The sequence below is a fragment of the Dromiciops gliroides genome, chromosome 6 (assembly GCF_019393635.1).
Source record: "Dromiciops gliroides isolate mDroGli1 chromosome 6, mDroGli1.pri, whole genome shotgun sequence".
In the NCBI taxonomy this organism is placed as follows: domain Eukaryota; kingdom Metazoa; phylum Chordata; class Mammalia; order Microbiotheria; family Microbiotheriidae; genus Dromiciops; species Dromiciops gliroides.
This window is the reverse complement of record NC_057866.1, coordinates 175538194-175559277: the sequence shown is the minus strand read 5'-3', so window position 1 is coordinate 175559277 and position 21084 is coordinate 175538194. Positions and strand designations below refer to the sequence as shown.

The 21084-nt window shown below is 40.8% G+C and overlaps 1 protein-coding gene across 1 annotated transcript in view; it reads right to left on the bottom strand.

Annotated features, from left to right (window-relative positions):
- FNIP2 (folliculin interacting protein 2) overlaps positions 1-21084 on the bottom strand; it is a 146247-nt gene that overhangs the window by 72511 nt on the left and 52652 nt on the right. Inside the window, 4 exon segments of the mRNA XM_043970382.1 lie at positions 506-577; positions 675-775; positions 6118-6264; positions 10885-11011. Coding sequence (XP_043826317.1) covers positions 506-577; positions 675-775; positions 6118-6264; positions 10885-11011 — 447 coding nt within the window.

Here is a 21084-nt window from a genome sequence, read left to right as displayed (position 1 = left end):
ATTTTCCACTCTCTGTGGAGGAAAAAAGCCTGATCAGGAGTAGAAAAGAGCTGGAACAGACCTAAAGTCTGGACATTCATCCATCCATAGTCCTCAAGGCCCCTGAGTACCCAAAAGGGCCCTTCAGACTCATTCTTGGGGGCAGTGGCCAAATTCAGGTGGGTGAATTCTAAAGCCAAATGTAGATTAATCCCTTTCTCAAGTGACAGAGTGTTTCTCATCATGAAGAGTTTTATGAACTTGAAGACTGAGTACCTTAAAACAGGATACAGGATGTTCCTTTTTATTTTTTTAAATATTTATAGCAGCTCTTTTTTTTTTCTTTTGGTCAGTGAGGGTTAAGTGACTTGCCTGTGGTCATATACCTAGTAAGTGCCAGGCTTCTGAGGTAAGATTTGAACTCGGGTCCTCCTGAATACAGGGCTGGTGCTTTATCCACTGCGCCACCTAGCTGCCCCCTCCTTTTTCTTTTAAAGTCGATATCAAGAGGAAGGGGAAAACTTACTTGTTGGTACTTCCACAGAAGCTGCCCATCCTAGCAGAGAAGACCTTACTAATCATCAGCTGAGGTGGAGAACTGAAAGGGAAAAAACAAACCAAATACATGTTGAATTTATTTGGAATTCAACATCAAACTCTTACTTCTCAATCCCTGAGACAGTCTGGAAACTTACCGTATATAGTGGATCTTTAAAGTAGAGCCTTTGTAACTCATTGCCACGGAACCAAACATCATTTCCCCAAGCATATTAACGTCAGAAGCTGGTCTTGTATACTACCACAAATACAAAGAAGAAAAGAAACTCAAAATCAATATGCAGTAGTTGTTGACATGTAATATCAAGAATAACAACAATGGCTAGGACATATGTGGCACTTACAGGTTCACCAAGTGTTTTAAAACATTACCTCACTTTATCCTTACAACCACCTTGGGAGGGAGATGTGATTATCATGCTTACTTTATAGATGAGGAAAATAAGGCAAACTGAGGTTAGGTCGGGAGGAGCCCTGAGTCACATATTAGTTAAGTGTCTGAAGGCAGAATGTAAATTCAGGTCTTCCAGATTCAAGTCCTTTGCTTTGACTCCACTGTGCCCGTAGCACCACAGTTTTGTACAATCCTTTATTCTTGGCTAAGGAGGACATAATGACTGCTTCCTTAAGTAAGTTCTGATCATCTTATAAAGTCTTAGGCTTTGATGCACTGTTTCTTCACATTTGTTCTCAACACTGATTTCATGATCTTTTTTCTCTAGACAAACTTTAGCTTCCTGGTGATCAAAGCAATTTACCAAATTTCTTAATCTCCACAACAGTCTTACAATGGAAAAGAAGAATCATCACACTCTCCATTAAAAAATTTTGTAAGAGAGATTATTTCATTTGTTCTGCATGCTATACTTTAACACCTCAAGAAGGTGTGTAACTACTACACCAAGGAGGTAAAAGACAGAAACATCTGACACACAACAAAATCTTCATAGCAGCATAAGACAAAAGGGATGCCCACTGATTAAGAAATAGTTGAACAGACTGTGACAAATGTAAAAAAGTTAGTATACAGTAAGAAATACTAAATGTGAGGAATCCAGGAAAGAAGAGGAAGATTTGTGTGAAATGAGTCAAAGGGAGAGATCCAAAAGAATATAATTCTATCAATGTAAAAAAAACAACATGAAGACAATGTTAAACTCTGGTGCTGGTGATGATGACATATTTATATAACTCATTAAGGTTTGCAAAACATTCAACATGTTGTTTCCCCTCAACAATTCTAAGAAATAGGTGCTATTACGACCCATTTTACAGTTGAGGTGATTTGTCTATGTTTACCCAGTTAACACATGTCTGAGGTACGATTAAAATCTGTCTTCCTGACTCTAAGCCCAATTTCTAGCCACTGCACCCCCCCCTACAAGATTGCTTACAACCGATCTTGGTTAGAGAGAACAGAGCATTAAACATACCTCTCTCCCTGGAGAGGACAGAGAGGTGAAGGAGAAAGCACAGTGCAGCTATTGTCAGTGACTGTTCTGGTTGGTCTTTGTTTGTATGTTTGCTCAGAGGAGATACAAGGGAGGGTTCAATTCCAAAAGGTAGGTGCTATATTAAGAAATGTCTGTGATGTAAAAAGCAAAAGGCATCAAAAGGCTTATTTGCAAATGAAAAAAGGGATTCTGACAACACTGGTGTCCTTCAGTAGCAAAGGTCTTGACCCTTCTTCCAAACCTCAGTTAGGTTTCAGAAGTGGGGAAGCCAAAATATTCATCGTCAAGTGGCCAGCCTTTGCTGCTCAGCCTGCCTGTGCTTGGCTAGGCTGGACCCTGGATGACATCCCAAAACTGGACTCATGTTAGAAACTTCCAGATGGGTGAGAGTTGTTGGAGCTTGTACCTTGGCACAGCTTCCTATAACCCTGGGCCACCAACTTACTTGGTGCTAAAGGACTTGGAGTTAATTGCTAATAGAAAATATTCACTCTTATATGACAAAGGCTAACAAAAGTGCCAGAACTAGAGGACTAGCTAGTTCAGTTTGGGTTACTGAGAATCTGGGACTTTATAAAATCCATAGAGCATTCTTGTGATGTTTGTTTTTGAGTCGTTTCAGTTGTGTCCGACTCTCTGTGACCCCATTTGACGTTTTCTTGGCAAAGATGTGGAATAGTTTGCCATTTCTTTCTCCACCTCATTTTACAGATGAAGAAGCTGAGGCAAACAGGGCTAAGTGACTGGATTTGAACTCAGGAATATGAGTCCTCTGGATTCCAAGACCAGTGATCTATACCCACTGTGCTGTCCAGATGCCCCATTCTTATGACAGGGCCGCTATTTAGCAGGATCTTCCCCTCCCCCTGCAATATGGATTGGGTTAGCTTTTCTCTGAAAAGTGACAACACTGCCTCTGGGGTTTGATTGGCCTGAGGGGCTGACATTCAAGTTGCAACTCTCTTCACACAGTTTCCTGGTAACCTGTGGCCCTATGGATGGGGCTTTCTGGTCACTTAAGGGCATAAAAGGGCCCATATGGATCAGCCTCTTCAGACGTGGAAGATATACCAAGATAGACCAAGACCAAGTTAATCACAAGAAGAGACTCCTTTCCATATGAAGACTGGGGGGGAGGGGGCACAAAGCTACCCATTTTAGTCATTTTCATTATTCTGAAAACTTTTCAACTAAGTGCTGGAGTATCTTCGTTGACTATCCTTCCTATGCTATGGCGGAGGAAATATCCTTTTGTTCCAGCAGTGAACTTGATCTAATAGAGAACTGGCCTAAGTCAGGCCTGCCTTTATGGGTCCCTTCAGGATTCAGCAAGGCTCTGAGATACAAATGGGGAGATCCTCTTGATTTTATCCTGGGCTGACCCATGGCTTTGAATCCCACCCCAAACACCCTCACATTGCATCCTGCTTAACTTAGGGAATTTAATTCCTATTTCTAGATCCATGAACTTAACACGAGATCTTTCCACCTCCTGGACATTGATGCCTTTCTTTAGACCGCTTGCATAATGGCTAAACAAGAGGTAGACTAGGAGAACCAGGAAAGAAAAGTTAATTCACTGCATCACAGCAAAGAAAATAACAGTAGTTGTTTTATCTCGTTGCTAAAATAAACAGTAGTCTACCTAACACACTTGGCTGCTACTCTTCTCCACCAAGTGTCCATCACTAGCCCAAAGGTACCCCTGTGTTATAACAAGCTGCTTCTTGGTTCAGAAAAGAATTATAGTCTATTGTTCAATATGAACAAACTAAGTTCTAATGACGTCTGGAACCAACTGTCTAAAAAGTACCTGAGGATTCTATTTCACATGTGCAAATGAACAATTCACACTGGCCACATTGATCTACTACTGGCTAAATGAACCATGTTATTTGAGTTCTGCACAACCACATCTCTCCTTGATTAATCATTTACAGACAGTCCCTCTAATCTCTAGTTTTCGTACTGCTCAAATCCAAAAAAACCTGCTTCTTTTGAACACCAAATTTCTCTCCAAAGCAAAGCATACAACGTTGCAGTTGCAAGTGAATACCCAACATAAATCAGCAACAACCCAAAACCCCAAAATGCTGACACAGTCACTATCAGACAACATACATTTTATCTGAGCAGTCCCCCACCTCTCTGCTGAGGGAAACATAAAGCAATCATTTAACAAATATTTGTCTGCTACATTCAAGGCACTGGGGATATATAGATATAAATTAAATAGTCCCTGCCCTCAGGGAACCTACAGTCTATTGGGGGGAGACAGGTTGGAGGAGAGGAGGGGAGAACAGATGAGCAAATGCAAAATGCATACAAAGTTAATGCAAATCAATTTCAGAAGAGAAGGTGATAGCAACTAGGGAACCCATGTGGGAGGCAGCACTTAAGCTAAAAATTATGAAACATTTACCTCATCTTAACCAGACCCACATAAATATGCAGTATAAACATATCTACTTAATGGACCAGGTTCAAGTTTAACAGAAACTCCCTTTGTTTTCTTCAGTATCTAATTCTGCTCAGATAATATCCAAGTCCAACCTTTAAAAACTAAGTTTTCCTTTGGCAAAGTAAGGGTGCAAGAGGATTGTGCAAATAAGTACAAGTTCTTCCATTTCACTCCAGCAGACTGTCCTTTGGTTAGTTACTGCTCATTCCAACGCCATCCCACTGAACCTAGCCAGAAGGTAACTGGCCTTCCTATTTTTCATCCCTAACACCCACTCCTCCTCTTCTATTCACAGCAAACCTTGCACAGCCAGGGCCATCTCTTTCTTTCTCCTTGACCAATTGAAATATCACCCCACATTTTCTTAGCTACTAACAACTTGTAGGCCCACAGGACAAAGGCACTCTAGACAGCGAAAACAGGAGACACAGCCCCAGAGCCTGGCCCTGCTATGGATACCTTCAGCTACCTCCAAGGCTGCTGAAGACTTCTTGGGCTTTAAGGAGTCTGGGTCCCTCTCAGGCAATTCCTGGTGAAGTTTAGAAAAGAAAAAACAAGCAAAAGCCCTTGTCTCTAATATCTACTCTTATCATTCGGCTTGTTTTCATGGGTTCCCCTACTACCACCCTAATCAAGAATTCTCATTTCTCCAGACACCCAGGCCCTTCCAAAAACCGACATGCCATCTCTTGCCTCCATTCATTTGCTCAAGTCTGCTTTTCTGAATTTTAATTTTAATTTCCTTTCGAGGTTCAGCTCCATTGCCACCAAATCCTCCCTGCAATTTCCCTCCGGTTGTTAGTGTTTCCTCCCTTCTCAAATTCCCCTCTGTAATAATACTCCTAGTAGAAAACAAACATGCTGAAAGCAGGGAACATGGTGCAGTGAAAAGACTGGATTTGGACATGGAGGAGGGAGGTTCAAATCCGAACTCTACCGCCTGATAATGACGATGATGAAGATGACAACGACAATGATAACAACAGTGTTTATATAGTGATTTTTGATTTCCAAAGCTTCACATGTTATCTTAGCTGCTGCTGTGTGACCTTAGGCAAGTCACTTAGCCCGTCTAGGCCTCAATTCCCTCATCTCAAATCAGGGAGGTGGGCCAATTGGCATCCAGGTCCCTTCCAGCTCTGAACTGAAGATTCTTAAGGACTGCTCCATTTTTGCCTTGTATCCTCAGCACCTAGCACAGGGCTTGGCACATAGTAGGTGGTTAATAAATGCTTGCTGAATTTCGTGGCTCTTCTGTTTCCCACAGGTGAAGAACAGCCCTCTTGATATACCAAATGATTCCTTTCCACTACTGGACACCTCCAAGTAGTACAGGCATGTTGACTCATAAGGAAGCTTGTATACACTCAAGTAATTCTTCTGGATTCTTAGGGACTACCCAATGGGAATAGAGATAAAATGAGGGACTTTCGCTACTTGCTGTTTCTCACTGCACTGTGGTGCTAGGGCAGATCATGCTGAACTACACCTGTACCTGGAATTAGGAGGCAAAGCTCAGGTGCATAGCTCAAACAGCCCTGAAGAACTGTAGGCTGCTGGGTCAAGCAGGGTGATTCTTCCCCACACCCTACACCTCAGGAAGGGCTTCTGCCTTGCAGAAGTACTTTGCTGGTACACATGCCCTCCATTCTGGACTCCTTTTACCTGGTACTTGGGAAGCTGCTCCTTGCCGTGTAGAGAGCCTGCTGCAGAATGATGGGAAGAGGTGCTACCGCTACCGCTGCTGCTGATGCTGCTGTTCCGTGCCTGGCAGCACCTCACTGGCATTTTAAGGAGGACATCCTCAGGTCTCTAGGGACAGAGAGAGAAAATAATACCCTGAAGACAGATAATCTTTGCAACCTGGGAGCTCCTTCCATAAAACATCCTGGAGCAGTCAAATGTTGGCAGAAAACATCAACATTGCTTTTGCAGGTGACCCAGTGATGGTGGCTTTGGAGAATGTGCAACGCTCAGGAATTGGGCACAAATAAGGGTGTTGGGGCAAAAAGAAAGAGAGAGAGACTATTATATAGTATTAACTAATATTTTAAAATAAACATCTAAAAAGCATCAATAGTTATAAAATAACATTAGGATGAATATAGATTATGTGAACACCAATCTATTCCATCACCAGTTTTTATGAAAGGGACACAATTTTTTTTTTAATTAGCTGCCACTTTTTCCCTGTCTCCTCCTCCTGTCTCATCCTCCCTACCCTCCTTAAAACCCTCACTCTTTCCCCTAGTATTTGATTTCAGTTTTGGTCCAATGAGGAAATCCCCTCTCCCAGAGCAACTTTGAGGCAATTTAGAGTCTTAGAGAGTTGCCTGTGGCATGGAAAGTTGAACTGACTCAATCAGACTCCCATGGTCAGTGTATGTCAGAAGTAGAATTTGAATTCATGGCTTTCTCTCTAACCACCAGGTTTCCTGCCTATCAGGTCAGTCTCATGCACCTTTTGATTTGCAGTCCATTAAAGCAAGGATAGCCTATGTACCCTCTAAGGAGACTCTCCTGAGGCAGTTTTAAGCACATAATTCAGCAGTCAGGTGCCACTCACATCATTACTTGGGAGGGAAGGCTTCCCAGCACCCCCTCCGGAAACCAGGCTCCTCTGAACCCTTTCCAATGACTCACTGCTTTTTGTCACTTATACTAGTAACAGCCAGCACTTCAGGGAGCCTAATTTATAATGGAAATTCACACTTGCCTCACTGCCTTGGCTACAGCACATTTCCAAATCCACCTCTCCAACACATAAATATACATTTTTGGTTTTTTTGGTGAGGCAACTGGGGTCAAGTGACTTCCCCAGGGTCACACAGCTAATAAGAGTCAAGTGTCTGAGGCCGGATTTGAACTCAGGTCCTACTGAATCCAGGGCCGGTGCTCTATCCACTGTGCCACCTAGCTGCCCCTACACATTTTATAAGGAGAATCTGGACTAGTCCATAAGAAGTAAAGTGGCATTGGGGATGGCAATCGGACCAAGTTAGCACTTGGCTCAAGAAGCTTCAGTGGCTCCCTACTGTTTTAAGATAAGCTACCAACTCCTGAGCCCAACATTTAAATCCCATCACTGTCCAACTTCTCCCTATCTTTAGAAACTGATATCACATTACTCCTGACTCAGGTTCCAACTGAACCAGACTACTTTTCATCTCCCACAATCTGTTCCCCAGGGCTGGAATGTTTGCCTTCTCCACCTTCTACTTCTCAATTCAATTCAACAGGCATTTATTACTTGCCTACTAGGCACAAGGCACTGGGTTAGGCTCTGGGGATACAGAGACAAAATCTCTCCTCAAAACTCTTTTCAAGACTCCATTCTAATGTCGTCCCCAACGAGGCCTTTCCTGAAATCTACTGTCTCCCATCACTAATTAGTATATATTTATCTGTGGGTAAGTGTTGTCCCCCAAGAGAGTGTGAGCTCCTTGAGGGCAGCCCTGTTTTATTTTGTCTTAATATAATGAAGGTTAATCAGGAAAGTCCTCAATCAATTTGATCAGTTTATAAGGAAAATGCCTTTGTTTGAGGTCAGGAAAGCACATCTCCATAGAAAAGGGTATTCTGCCTTGTTGAGGTGACACAGAAAACTCCTGGTTAATTTTCAGAGTGAGCCTGCCCTGTCCCTACAAGATGTTTGGCCAACTGGGATTCAGGACAGCCAGACTCTGGCTGGAGTAATGAGGCCTTTGATTTCTGCTTTTAAACAAAAGCAGTTGTCTGGCTCCTCTCAAAGGGCATCCATCTCTTTAAAGGGCCGTGCCTTCCTGGCCCCAGATAAGGGCAGGAGAAGACAGACTCATCTGACAAACTTCCCTTATACCTGCATTGGCACACAGCATAGAGACCTTGCTCAAAACACGAACTATAAACATATTCTGAAGTGAATTGTAGTGTCATGGTAAGAGCAGCAAACTAAGAAGGAGCAGGAGACTCAGAAGTATCACCCATCAGTTGTCACCTTTGACAAATCCCTCTGCTTCTCTGGGCCTCAAAGGACTCGTTAGTACTATAAGTGAGACCCGGACAAAGCTCCTTCCCAGAAGTCTTCATTTCACTAAATGTATCGAAACCTCTCATCATTTTTATAAACTGCTCGAGTTATTTTGTTTTGCTGTCTCTGCCTGTCCCTGAGGAACCCCACTGATGAGGTGTATGGGTGTGCAGCTAAGTTCTCATCCTTCAGGGAAATGGAAAATTATGTTAAATGATCTCCCACTCACAAAGGGAAAGGTCTAGCCATGGCGAGCCTCACTCCAGACAAAAATCTACGACCAAAGCCTACTATGACTCAGCTGAAAGACTTCCATTCCCTCCCTGACTTTCACCCAGGTAAGTTCAAGCCTTTTTTTAATGATTAGCTGAATACCTGAATTCTATTTTAGAGTATAGGTGAATATGCCCAATAGGAATAGCCTTTTAAACCAAAATACTTCCTTCCTGAAGAAAGGAATGATCTTTATCTGGAGTAGAAGTGACCCCCAGGCCCAAGGGTTCTTTTTCATCACAGTAAAGTATTTATTTGGCTGCAAAGCTGGAAATCTGAGAAAGCAAAGCAAGAATCTGAGAAGCTGAGTTTATGCAAAACAGGCTTTGGGCAAAGAGAAGCTCTGATGAGCTCTTCCCCTCCTCTGAAGCCCAGACAACCAGAGGAGACAAGTGCGGGGATGATACTGTACAGATGACTGCTCCAGACAGGGACAGATTGAGCTGCCCAATTCTATTACACCAGAAGACCCAGAAGAGCCAAATATATACCAATGGGGCTGGGGCGGGGGGGGGGGGGGGCTGTCATGGCATCACCAAAGTTTTGGGAGGCCACTATGGATCTTAGTGAGTGGTGTTCAGGAAGCAAAGGGGACTGAACCCTGGCTCTGCCCCTTAATACCTATCTGCCCTTGGCCAAGTCACTTTTGCTTCCTGGGCCTCAACTGTCTCCTTCATCAAAAAGGGGGTTTCAGACTGGAATGCCTTAGAGGACTTGGGTAGCTCGAAATCTATAATCCTTTGACTCAGTGACATTGATAATAACAGAGGCAGCCTCACAATAAACCTGCATCATCAGGACAACAAATACAGTAAGACATACAAATCAAGAAGTGTTCCACTTATATCTAAGCACATAGGGACTTTCTGAAACCTGTATATTCCACTTGCCCTGCAAATTTAGCAGGTCTAAAATCTAAATCATGTCCAAAACAATATTCACCATCTTTTGCCCTCAAGTCAGCATTTCTCAATTCAGCTCTCTCTCTCTCTCACGGTGGTGCTTTCTAGCAACATAAAACACTTATAGTCATCTGTAACTCACCCATTCCTTTTCTTTCATCCTCTCTATCCTGTCAATCATCAATCTTCCATTGAAAAATTTGTCAAATACTTATGCACTCCATTTTCCTCGCCCCATCCCATCCTCAGCCCTCCCTTAGTCAAGGTCCTGATCATCTTATGCCTGGATTACCCCAACACTTTGCTACAAAGTTTCCCTGGCTCTGACCTCTTTCCTTCAATCTATCCAACATAAGTGGTACTAGGCACTAGAATAATCTTTCTAAAACATGAATTTTATCATGGGACTCCTCTGCTCCAAAAACTCCAGGGCCTTTCTTCAGCTAACCACATCAAATTCACTCCTTGGCTTGGGTTTCAAGGCCCTCCACGATCTGGCCTCACTCTACCATCTAACGCTATTCCCTGTCCTACTCGAATCCCCAATACACATGCTTCACTTTAGTCAAGGGGATCACCTCATCATCAGCTTTAAACTCATTTTATTCCCCTTACCTGGATGTCCTCCCTTTCTCCTCTGTTTATCCAAATCCCACATATCTTTAACGGTCTAGTTCAGGACCCATGTCCTCCATGAAGCCTGCCTTAATTGCTCTATCCCTCATCTGAATTCTTACAACACTGAGAGTGTGTGTATCCATTCAATTCCTACTCTGATGTATAAATATGGCTTGAAAGTGATGATGACTACTCAAAGTCCAAGACAGTAGGACTAGAGCAGGTCCTACTTAGCAGGAAAGATTTCCAGTACAATCTGAGTCATAGCCTCTTCACTCTCATCAAGTCTATTCTATAGTCTATTTAAGGTTTGCTTCAGAGGAATGGATTTTTCCTTCCCAGTAACTCTTGAGACCTGTCTGCTAAACTGGAGAGCCTATGACCTTGGTTTACAGGAAGAATATTGAGACCCATTACATTACAGACCCTTGACGTACCAAACAATCTTGCCAGTTATTTCCTATGGGCTGATGCCTGTAGCTCAGTCATAAACCCTTTGAAGACAAGACCTTCTTTTTCCTTCTTGAGCCTCCACAGCAAAAAGCAGGCAGGCGAGCAATCCCTGACTGATTACAGAGATGGCCAAAGAACAAAAAAGGCTCAACAGAAGCCAGAGAAGCATTTTTGTACCTGAGCCACTGACTCCTCCATCTTCCGGACTGCTTTAGAGTCAAACAAGACTTGTCGGCCCCTCCTTTCACAATCCTGGTAAACGATCAGGCGGATCTCGTTCAAGTCAAACTCGGAACATGACCAACTGGGAAGTAAGAAGGCACAAGAAGTTACTTCAAACGACACTTTAGGCAGTGACTGACAAGCCTACAGGAGGCACCTTCCCCAAGAAAGCCAGGGAGCAGCTGGGATTCTTCACACTGGGCCAGTGGCATCAGAGACTAGGTGGGACAAGGCAGGTTCTCTGTGTCACATTCAGACTTGCTCATGGAAGCACGGATTTCTAGTTAAAAGGGACTTCAGAAGCCATACTGTCCAATCCCCTTATTTTACAGATCAGGAAACTGAGGCACAGAGATGGCTTGCCCAGAATTAAGATAGCTAGTGAGTGTCTAAATCAGTGCTTGAACCTATGTCTCCCTTACTCTAAAACCATGCCCTAAACTTCCCAAAGATGCGGGGCTTGGCTGAGAGAAAGGCAAAACCCAAGAACCAAAAGGCCGATCAACTGGAAATGGAGAAGGCATTGCCCATCTGTAGCTATTTTCAGCCTCCATGTCCCACCATGAAGAAAAGAGGGACAAGGGAGTTATTGCCCACCTCACTGAGGAAAAATACTCAGATATGAAGTATGATGAGGAAGGATTGGATCCCAGCTCCCAAACATGGCTACCTCTGGTGATAAATTTTTGGACAATTAAATGTGTTATTAGAAAGCATCTTCTTCATTAATATAACCAAAAGGAAAGTCATAAAGAGAATGGTTTAGCATCATTCTTGAGCGATGACATTTCAAGAAGGAAACTTTGTAGACATGTGTTATTATAGTAATATGCAGGCTGAAAAGATGAAATCAAGACTTCAATATCATGTTTTTTCCAAGTTCAACCTATTTTGCTCTGATAATCACTTTAGAAAAAAAAATTTTAAGTCTGATGTTTATATTTTTGTACAGCTTATTAAATCATCATTAATGAAAACCCTACGCATTGTTAAAATAACATAACAATGATTTACACATAAAGGTTGATACCATAAGCAAAATTAAGAGAGCATGGAATCATTTACCTGTCAGATTTATGGGCAAAGGAAGAATTTAGGGCCAAAGAAGATATAGAGAGCAAAACAAAATGTAAAATAGATCATTTTGATTATATAAAACTAAAACGGTTTTGCACAAACAAAACTAATGTAACTAAGATTACAAGGGAAGCAGAAAACTGGAAAAGAATGTTTTAAACAAGTATCTCTGATAAAGGTCTCATTTCTCAATTATATAGAGAGCTGAATCAAATTCATAAAAATACAAGTCATTCCCCAATTAATAAATGGTCAAAGGATATGAACAGTTTTCAGACAAAGAAACCAAAGCTATCTATAATCATATGAAAAATGCTCTAGATCACTATTGATCAGAGAAATTCAAATTAAAACAACTTTGACATATCACCTCACACCTATCAGAGTGGCAAATATAACAAAAAAAAAGAAAATATTTGGATGTTAGGAAGAATGTAGGAAAACTGAGACACTAATCCAGTATGGGTGGAGTTGTGAAAAGATCCAACCATTTTGGAAAACAATTTGGAACTATGCCCAAAGGGCTATAGAACTGCATACCCTTTGATCCAGTAATATCACAAAGACATCCCCAAAAAGAGAAACTATTTGTATAAAAATATTTATAGCAGCTCTTTTTGTGGTGGGTAAGAATTGGAAATCGAAGGAATGCCCATCAATTGGAGAATGGTTAAACAAACTGTGGTATATGATGGTGATGAAATATTATTGTACTATAAGAAATGACAAGCAGGATGACTTCAGAAAGGCCTGGAAAGACACATATGAAATGATGTATAGTGAAGTGAACAGAACCAAGAGAACATTGTGCACAGACAGTAATATTGTTTGATGAAGAACTGTGAATGACCTGACTATTCTCAGCAATACAATGAGCCAAGACAATCCCAAAGGACTATAAGACATACTATCCACCTCTAAAGAAAGAACTGATATTGAAGGAATACAGACTGAGGTATGCTATTTTTCACTCTTTCAATTTTTCTTTTGTTCAAGTTTTCTTGTACAAAATGACTACTATGGTAATGTTTTACATAATTGCACATGTTAATGATGGAACATTTCCTGGAGATGCCCTTTGACATAAGATCATGTTTAATATTCATTTCTAACTGACACGGTACAAGGAATAAGGGCTAAAAAATCTGGCTGAAGGAACTCTATTTTTATTTATTTATTTAATCTGTAATAAGCATTTTTATTTAAAGTCTTGAGTTCTAATTTTTAGCCCTCTTTCCCTCCCTCCCCTTGCCCTTTCCTGAAGCAGTAAACAATCAGATATGGGTTATACATGTGCAATTATGTAAACCATTACCACAAGAAAACTTGAATAAACAAAAAAAATTCAAGAAAGTGAAAAATAGCATGCTTCAGTCTGTTCCATCAATATCAATTCTTTCTTTGGAGGTAGATAGTATGCTTCATCAATAGTCGTTGGGATTGTCTTGGATCATTGTATTCTTGAGAATAGGAACTATGTTTTTAAGGTTACTAGTTTGCCTCATCACAAAAGGGCAAGCAACATGTAGGTACTAGTGAATGGAGGGCCAGTCTACATAAAGACCTGCTTTCAAGTCTTGCCTTTGACCCACACAGGAGCTGCCATGATGGACAAGTCACTTTAATGTCTCAGCACTCTGGGAAACTGAGACAAATGAAATCTCATTGAGCCAGACCCTGCCCCACCCCCAACAACAACAACAACAACAACAACAACAACAACAACAACACATTATGATCAAATAGTTAAGAGAATTAGACCTTGAATCTCAAACCTCCGATTAATTTTATTTTCTATTTATAAAATATTATTATTTGCTAAATTGCTTCAAGGTTCAGTATAATCAATTAAATAAAAGCCAATATACAAACAAGATACTAAGACATAAAGAAAAATCACAACTACAAATGCAAATAGTATTTGTACATTTTTAGAGTCCTCTGGAGACAGTGGGAAGAACATGTGATCTGGAGGTCTGAATTTTGGCTTATTCTCTCTAAGATCGTATAAACAGGACCTCAACATCCTCATGGATAAAGTGAGAGGGCTGAGCTAGAGGAGCTTTAAGGCTGCTTCCAGCACCACGTCTGTGATCCCTTTGGAGAAGGCATGTTTTTAAAAGTAGCTTTATAACATTCCCCCTAAAATGAATGGCTGGGGTTCTTGAACAACCAAGGAAGAGATTCTTAACCTGTTTGTGTTATGGGCTCCTCTGGAAGGGCCTGGATTATCCATATCCCTCCAAAATTGTTTCAAAAAAAAAAAAAAGCCAGGCATCTCTCTAGAATCTAGATCTCTAAACATTCCACAGATACCAATGATCGTCCCTCCAACTCGCTACACCTTCTTCCCAGGTCATACATTATCTGCTCTGTAAGTATTTTTTCCATTACTTTCTTGTGCAGTTAATTCCTGGCTGGTAACATGTGGCTCACAAACCCCCTGTATACCTTTCTCATGCCCTTTTTTAAAGAGCATCACTAACAGAATACTGATGTTCCAAAGATGGTTTTCTCTTCAGGGATAAGCTTTAGGTCATTAGTAGCACTGCACAATTTTCCCTAAGGCCTTCTCTTCTTCTCCTGTACAAATAATGCATTTAGAATCATGTTCCTTTGGTTATATCTCCCAACTCCTTCCTAGTTGATAGAAAGTATGTAGGTGTTTCTCCCCTCCCACCTCTTAGCTGTGGTTGTCAATAGCAACAGGTACCTCTCTTATAAGGTCTCAGTTATTCCCACTGCTGAAGGTTTAAAAAAAAAAAAATATGGTACTAGTGCTTGATTCCTTGAAGGTTCTTCAAAAACTGGGTGAAGGAAGGGCCAAAGCAGAGTGGAGAAATTATGTCCCAGGCTGTAGGTGCGGGTTCACAGGGTCTGTGAGCCATTTCTTGGGTTTAATTTTTCCAAGTATTTCTTATTCTCTCCTTCATACTGCCCCACCCATTGAACAATAAAAACACTCATAACAAATATACATATTCCAGTAAAACAAATCCCATGTTGAACCTGTAAAAAAAAAATGTATGTCTCAATCCGTATTTTAAGTTCATCACCTCTCTGGCAGGAAATGAGGAGTGTCCATCTTCAGTCCTCAGGACTCAGAATTTCTCATTGCATGAAAGCGCTAGAGTCTTTTAAATTAATTTTTCTTCACGATGTCATTGTATAAATTGTTTCAGTTCTTCTCACTTCACTACATTGTTTCACAGAGCTCACAGTTTCCTCTGAAACTATCTACTTCATCATTTCTTATGGCGCAATAATAATATTCCATTACATTCATACACCACAATTTGTTTAGCCATTCCCCCAATGAGTAGATAACATCTTAGTTTCCCATTTTTTTGTTACTAGGAAAAGAACTGCTATAAATATTTTTTGTACATATATGAGTCCTCTTCTACCTTTGATCTCTTTGCCCTATAGGCCCACCAATGCCACAGCTGGGTCAAGGGTATATATGTACAGGTCAGTAGTTTTTTGGGGCAATGTTCCAAATTGCTTTCCAGAATGGCTAGACCAACCTTGTGAGCTCTTTGCCCATGTATTTTGTTCCTGGTTAATGAATTTATTTGCTTTGATATGGAAAAGTTCTATAAATACAGTCATAAAAATTAATTTGATTTCTTTTTGCTAACAGCAGAGGCCAACAGGAAAAAAAAAACTTTGGAAAACTGATCAATGTTTCTTTTTAGAAGGTGAACATATTTCTTTTTTACAAATGTTTTATTTTCCTTTTTGGGGGATAGGCAGGGCAATTAGGGTTAAGTGACTTGCCCAGGGTCACACAGCTAGTGTCAAGTGTCTGAGGCCAGATTTGAACTCAAGTCCTCCTGAATCCAGGGCCAGTGCCTTATCCACTGTGCCACCTAGCTGCCCCCTTTATCAATCCTTTTTAAAAATTCCCTTACTATGTTATGATTTCTCCTTGACCCCACTACAGAACCTCTCCAGGGTAACAAAGAAGTACAGTTCATAAAATCAAAACAATGGCCTTGTCTGACAATCTGAGTTTTATTCCAAACCTATGGTCCGCTCCTCTCTGCTGACAAAGTGGAGGCATGCTTTATACCTTGAGTTCCCTGGAGTTAGAACAGTGAATTCCATTCATCAAAGTTCTAAAGTATTTTAATGTAGTTTTCCTTCACTTTATCATGGTCATTATGTCAATAATTCTCCTATCTCTGCTGACTTTTCATTTGCTCATTATTTTCCCCAGGTTTCTCTGAATTACTCATATTTTTACATTTCTTGCAATGCAATATTAATATTTGGTTAATTCATATAGCACAATTTGTATAGCTTTCCCCCAAAAAGCACCTACTTTGGTACTACAAAGATTAGAGTTACCAAATGTCTGTATATACACAAGACCCTTTCTTTTTTTTCATCAGCTCCTTTAGGGTACACGTCCAAGTAACAGTGCTAGAGGCTGGAATAAGCATCCATACAGTACCTACTAAGTACTAGGCACTTTGCTCATTACAGATATTGCATTCTGATTCTCACAACAACTCTCTGAGGTAAATGCTTTTATTAAACCCATTTTGCTAAGGCAAACAGGGTTAAGCGGCTTGTCCAGAGCCACACAATTGGGATTTGAACTCTCACTGCACCAATTAGCAGCAGTATCACTGACTCAAAGGATATGAACAATTTAAAATTATTTTCCACCTGCATCAATTTAGTTCTATAACAATAGAAAGTATAACAGTGCATCAATCTTTCCACAATCCCTCCAACATTAGCAATTTAGTCTTTTGTCATCTTTTTACCAGTTTGATAAGAATGGAAGGAAATGTCAGAGTTCTTTTAAATGACCATTTCTCATTATTAGTGATTTGGGGCATTCTTTCATATGACTGTTGATAGTTTACATCTCTTCTTTTGAAAACTGCTGGGTTATTTGATGGCAAAGCTTACCTTCAATCCATGGGCAAAGATGGGGGATGACAGGTGCAGAAAAAGAGGCATACATTTTCAGGTGTGACCAGCACGCTGATCTGGTTTCCTTACTGTAATTCTTTGTTACAAAGCAGAGTTCTAGGGGGCTGCAAGGTGGCGCAGTGGATAAAGCATTGGCCCTGGATTCAGGAGGACCTGAGTTCAATCCAACCTCAGACACTTGACACTTACTAGCTGTGTGACCCTGGGCAAGTCACTTAACCCTCAATGCCCCACAAAACAAACAAACAAAGCAGATAGATAGATTAGATAGCTAGATAGACCAAAAAAAACAAGCAGAGTTCTATTTGGGGGTTGGGGCATTACTGTAAAGTGACCAGGAATGTGTTCCAAAAGAAAGAATGCTGAATCTTTGAATCAGGGGAGCTGCTGCTGACAAAGTATGTGATCTTAGGCAAGTCATTACATTTTCTCAACCTTTATTTCCTGATCTATAAAAGGAAGATATTGGACTAAATGATCTAAGAGTCCTTTCAACTCTAAATCCACATTCTTTATGGACAAAAAATTCTCTTATACTATTTTTAAAAAGGAACAAAATTTCCTCTTCATATTTGCCCAGTTGTTTTTGGACTTAAATTTCAGTTGCCTATCTATGTCTTGGATCCTGCAAACAAATTTATACAGAAAGTAGATTGAGGCAATATCATCAAGAAAATATATGGATTTTTTTTTTTGTGCTGTGCTAATTATGTTGAAGTTATACCAAAGGGGCAGCTAGGTGGTGCAGTGAATAAAGCACCAGCCCTGGATTCAAGAGGACCTGAGTTCAAGTGTGGCCTCAGACACTTGACACTTACTAGCTGTGTGACCCTGGCAAATCACTTAACCCTCATTGCCCCGAAAAACAAAGAAACAAACAAAAAAAAGTAATTGAAGTGATACCAACCCCAAAAGTGATCCCAACAAACTATTAATAGCACCTTACACTTACTAAATGTTGGTTTATCAACTGATTAAAACAAGACTCATAAAAAGGTCTCTAGCATGATGGGTTGATGGGTAGATTCTTTGAAAAGATCTATGGAAGAGAGTGTATGAGAAGGTTTGGCTGGGTTGTGCTCAGCAAACCCTAATGGAGTGAATAGTCACGTGCATTAGATCATAGGTCCATTTAAATACAAGTATTCAGGGGTGGGGTGTTAATGCTTTATCCTCTCCTATCAACAACATTCTTTTTTTTTTTTTAAGCGAGGCAGTTGGGGTTAAGTGACTTGTCCAGGGTCACACAGCTACTAAGTGTTAAGTGTCTGAGGCCACATTTGAATTCAGGTACTCCTGACTCCAGGGCCGGTGCTCCATCCACTGCGCCACCTAGCTGCCCCTCAACAACATTCTTGAAAACACAAAAGCATCTTGCTGAAAGTACTGTCAGCTTGCCAAAATTTTGCTGAAATTCGTTTCCAGATTATCAAAATATTACTCCACCAACCCCTACCCAGGGCAGAGATAATTGTCTTTTGGGGCTATGAAGAGCAAGAGATGGTTGCTCTAACAATCACAAAGGAATCACCATTAGTTAAGTAGCTAAACTTCACCATCAACCAACCAACTGAAATACATTATTGAAGCAATCTAAGATTTTACTGGGGAAAATCTTATGACAATAATGCATTTCAATAAGACTCCCCTAGCAATGTGTAAACTCTTGTTTGAGGCCCATCTCAGAGCACAGCTATTTATTCACTCTAACAACTATCAGAGCTAGGATGGTTTTTTACAAGGCAATTTCAAGCTCACAGATTTGCTGGGCAAGCAGGCTACTCAGATACTGATGAAAGTTTGTCTTTTCTAAGTGTTGTGGATTTTCCTTGCTTGGGGAGGAGGGAAGAGAAGAAACCCACATTTTCAGTTCCCATTTTTAGATATACCACATACAACTCAGAATGCTCCAAAAGTTCATGATCTCAAATGCAAGGCGGGTTTCCTAATTCCACTTAAAAAAGTTAATTTCTCTCTTCCTTTCATCATTCTAACACAAACCAGTTACCAAAGAGTCATTTCTGAACCTGAACAGTAACCCACATTCAACCATGAAATGCTAGTGCTGTCTCTAATCTAATGAAAAGATTTTTAATACGTGGCACAGGCTTTCTGCAGCTAGTGGAAAAGTATGGATTATCTACCTACTTTTCTCCTATAAAGAACCACAGTTCTTACAGTTGCCCAATTACCAGGATTATAGAAAAAAATTTTTAATGTGGCAATTTTTGCATATTTTACACAACTGACATCTGCTAAACACTTTACATGCAAAATTCATTAAGCCTCAGGACAGTTCTAGAGGGGATAGATATTACATACTACCACCACCATCACCACCACCATGACTACTGTATATTGCCTTTACAAGAGACAGACTGGAAAAATAATTTTTCAATGACTACATAGCAGCATGGTATAGTGGAGAAAGAAGTCAAAGGGCCTAGGTTATAGTGCCACCTGTGATATATACTACCTGTATGACACTGGGCAAGTAGTTTAGCCTTTCTGTGGTCTCTCCCAGTTCTTTATCTGGTCAGGAAGAGCAGTATTCAAATTCAGCTTCTGACACTTGTTTGCTGTGTGATCCTCAGTAAATCACTGAACTTCCACCTACCTCAGTTTCCTCAAGTGTAAAATGGGAATCATAACAGCACCCAACCCTCAGGGTTGTTGTGAAGATCCAAAGAGATAATATTTGTCAGGTGCTTAGCACAATGCCGGACACTCAGGAAGCATATAAGAAACCCTCCTTCCCTGCATCTCTGCCTCCCTGCCTCCCTCCCTTCCTCCCTTCCTTCCTTCTTAAGGGTATGCTCTAACTATTATACTGGGCTTTTCTGTCAAGAAATTCAATTCACAGGGGTCAGCTAGGTGGTGCAGTGGATAAAGGATTGATCCTGTATTCAGGAGGACCCGAGTTCAAATTTGACCTCAGACACTTGACACTTACCAGCTGTGTGACCCTGGGCAATTCACTTAACCCTCATTGTCTCACCAAAAAAAAAAAAGAAAAGAAATTCATAAACCACAACTCTGTGGATTTTTCTTTGTGAAGCTGGTATCAGATGACCATGGGATTCCAGAAATCAAATATTGCCTAAAAGAAGCAAGCAGCAGGATTCTGTGGAAAGAACACCAAGTGTGTCATAGCGGACCTGACTTTGAATCCTGCCTACTATTTACTGCCTTGGGACCTGGTGCAAGCTGCTTAACCTCTCTTGGCCTTTGTTTCCTCAACTGTAACATGAAGGGGTTGAACAAGTTGACTTATCTCTAGGTCCCTTTCATCTTTAAATTTATAATCCTATGCTCTTATTACAGCTGGAAAGACCAAAAAAAAGGATAAATATGTTTAAATTTTTTAAAGGTTTCCTTATTGAATTTGTTAATAGCATTAAAAATATTTCTAACTACCCCTATATTTTGTACCCTGGCCGCATCTGGGCTCCCCAAATGGCTCCAATGTTCATGGAATCCTTTCCTTTCTCTTCCATGCACTCAGCAAACCACAGGAGTGAAGAAAACAGCAGAGAGGGGAGTCTAAGAAAGACATCCTAAAACTGCTGACTTTAGATCCCTGACAGCCAAGAGAAGCTGGAAGTTAAACTGAGCGGGCAGCCATGTGACTTGGCCAAACAGATTAACCTGGACCAGAGATCTGAAGTGCAGGCTCCTGTCAATAATTCACTTCTGGTCCCCAGTTTCTGGCCCTGGTCCACAGAAACCCTGCCCCACCAGGGGGACCACTGAATAAGGCCTAAGGAGCCACCAAGACCTGAACCAAGGAGACAACTTCAGAAGAATAGCAATCAATGGGTCCCAACTGAATGAAGAAAGAGACATACATACACACACATTCATTCATTCATTCATTCACTCATTCATTCATAGAAAGTGCCAGTCCTAATCAGTGGGCTCATTTTTGGGAAAGTCACTAAGGCAATTTCTCTCAAAGAATAATCAAAAGAGATAACAGAAGTGAAAGGCAGTACAGGGCAACATAAAATTCCAACTGATTAAAATTCTCCTAGAAAATAACTGGGTAAAATGAAATTAAGGAAAAGAAGTTCACAAAAAGTTTTAAATTCTGAAAAGGGCTGGAAACACACTATTTTCTCTATGTAG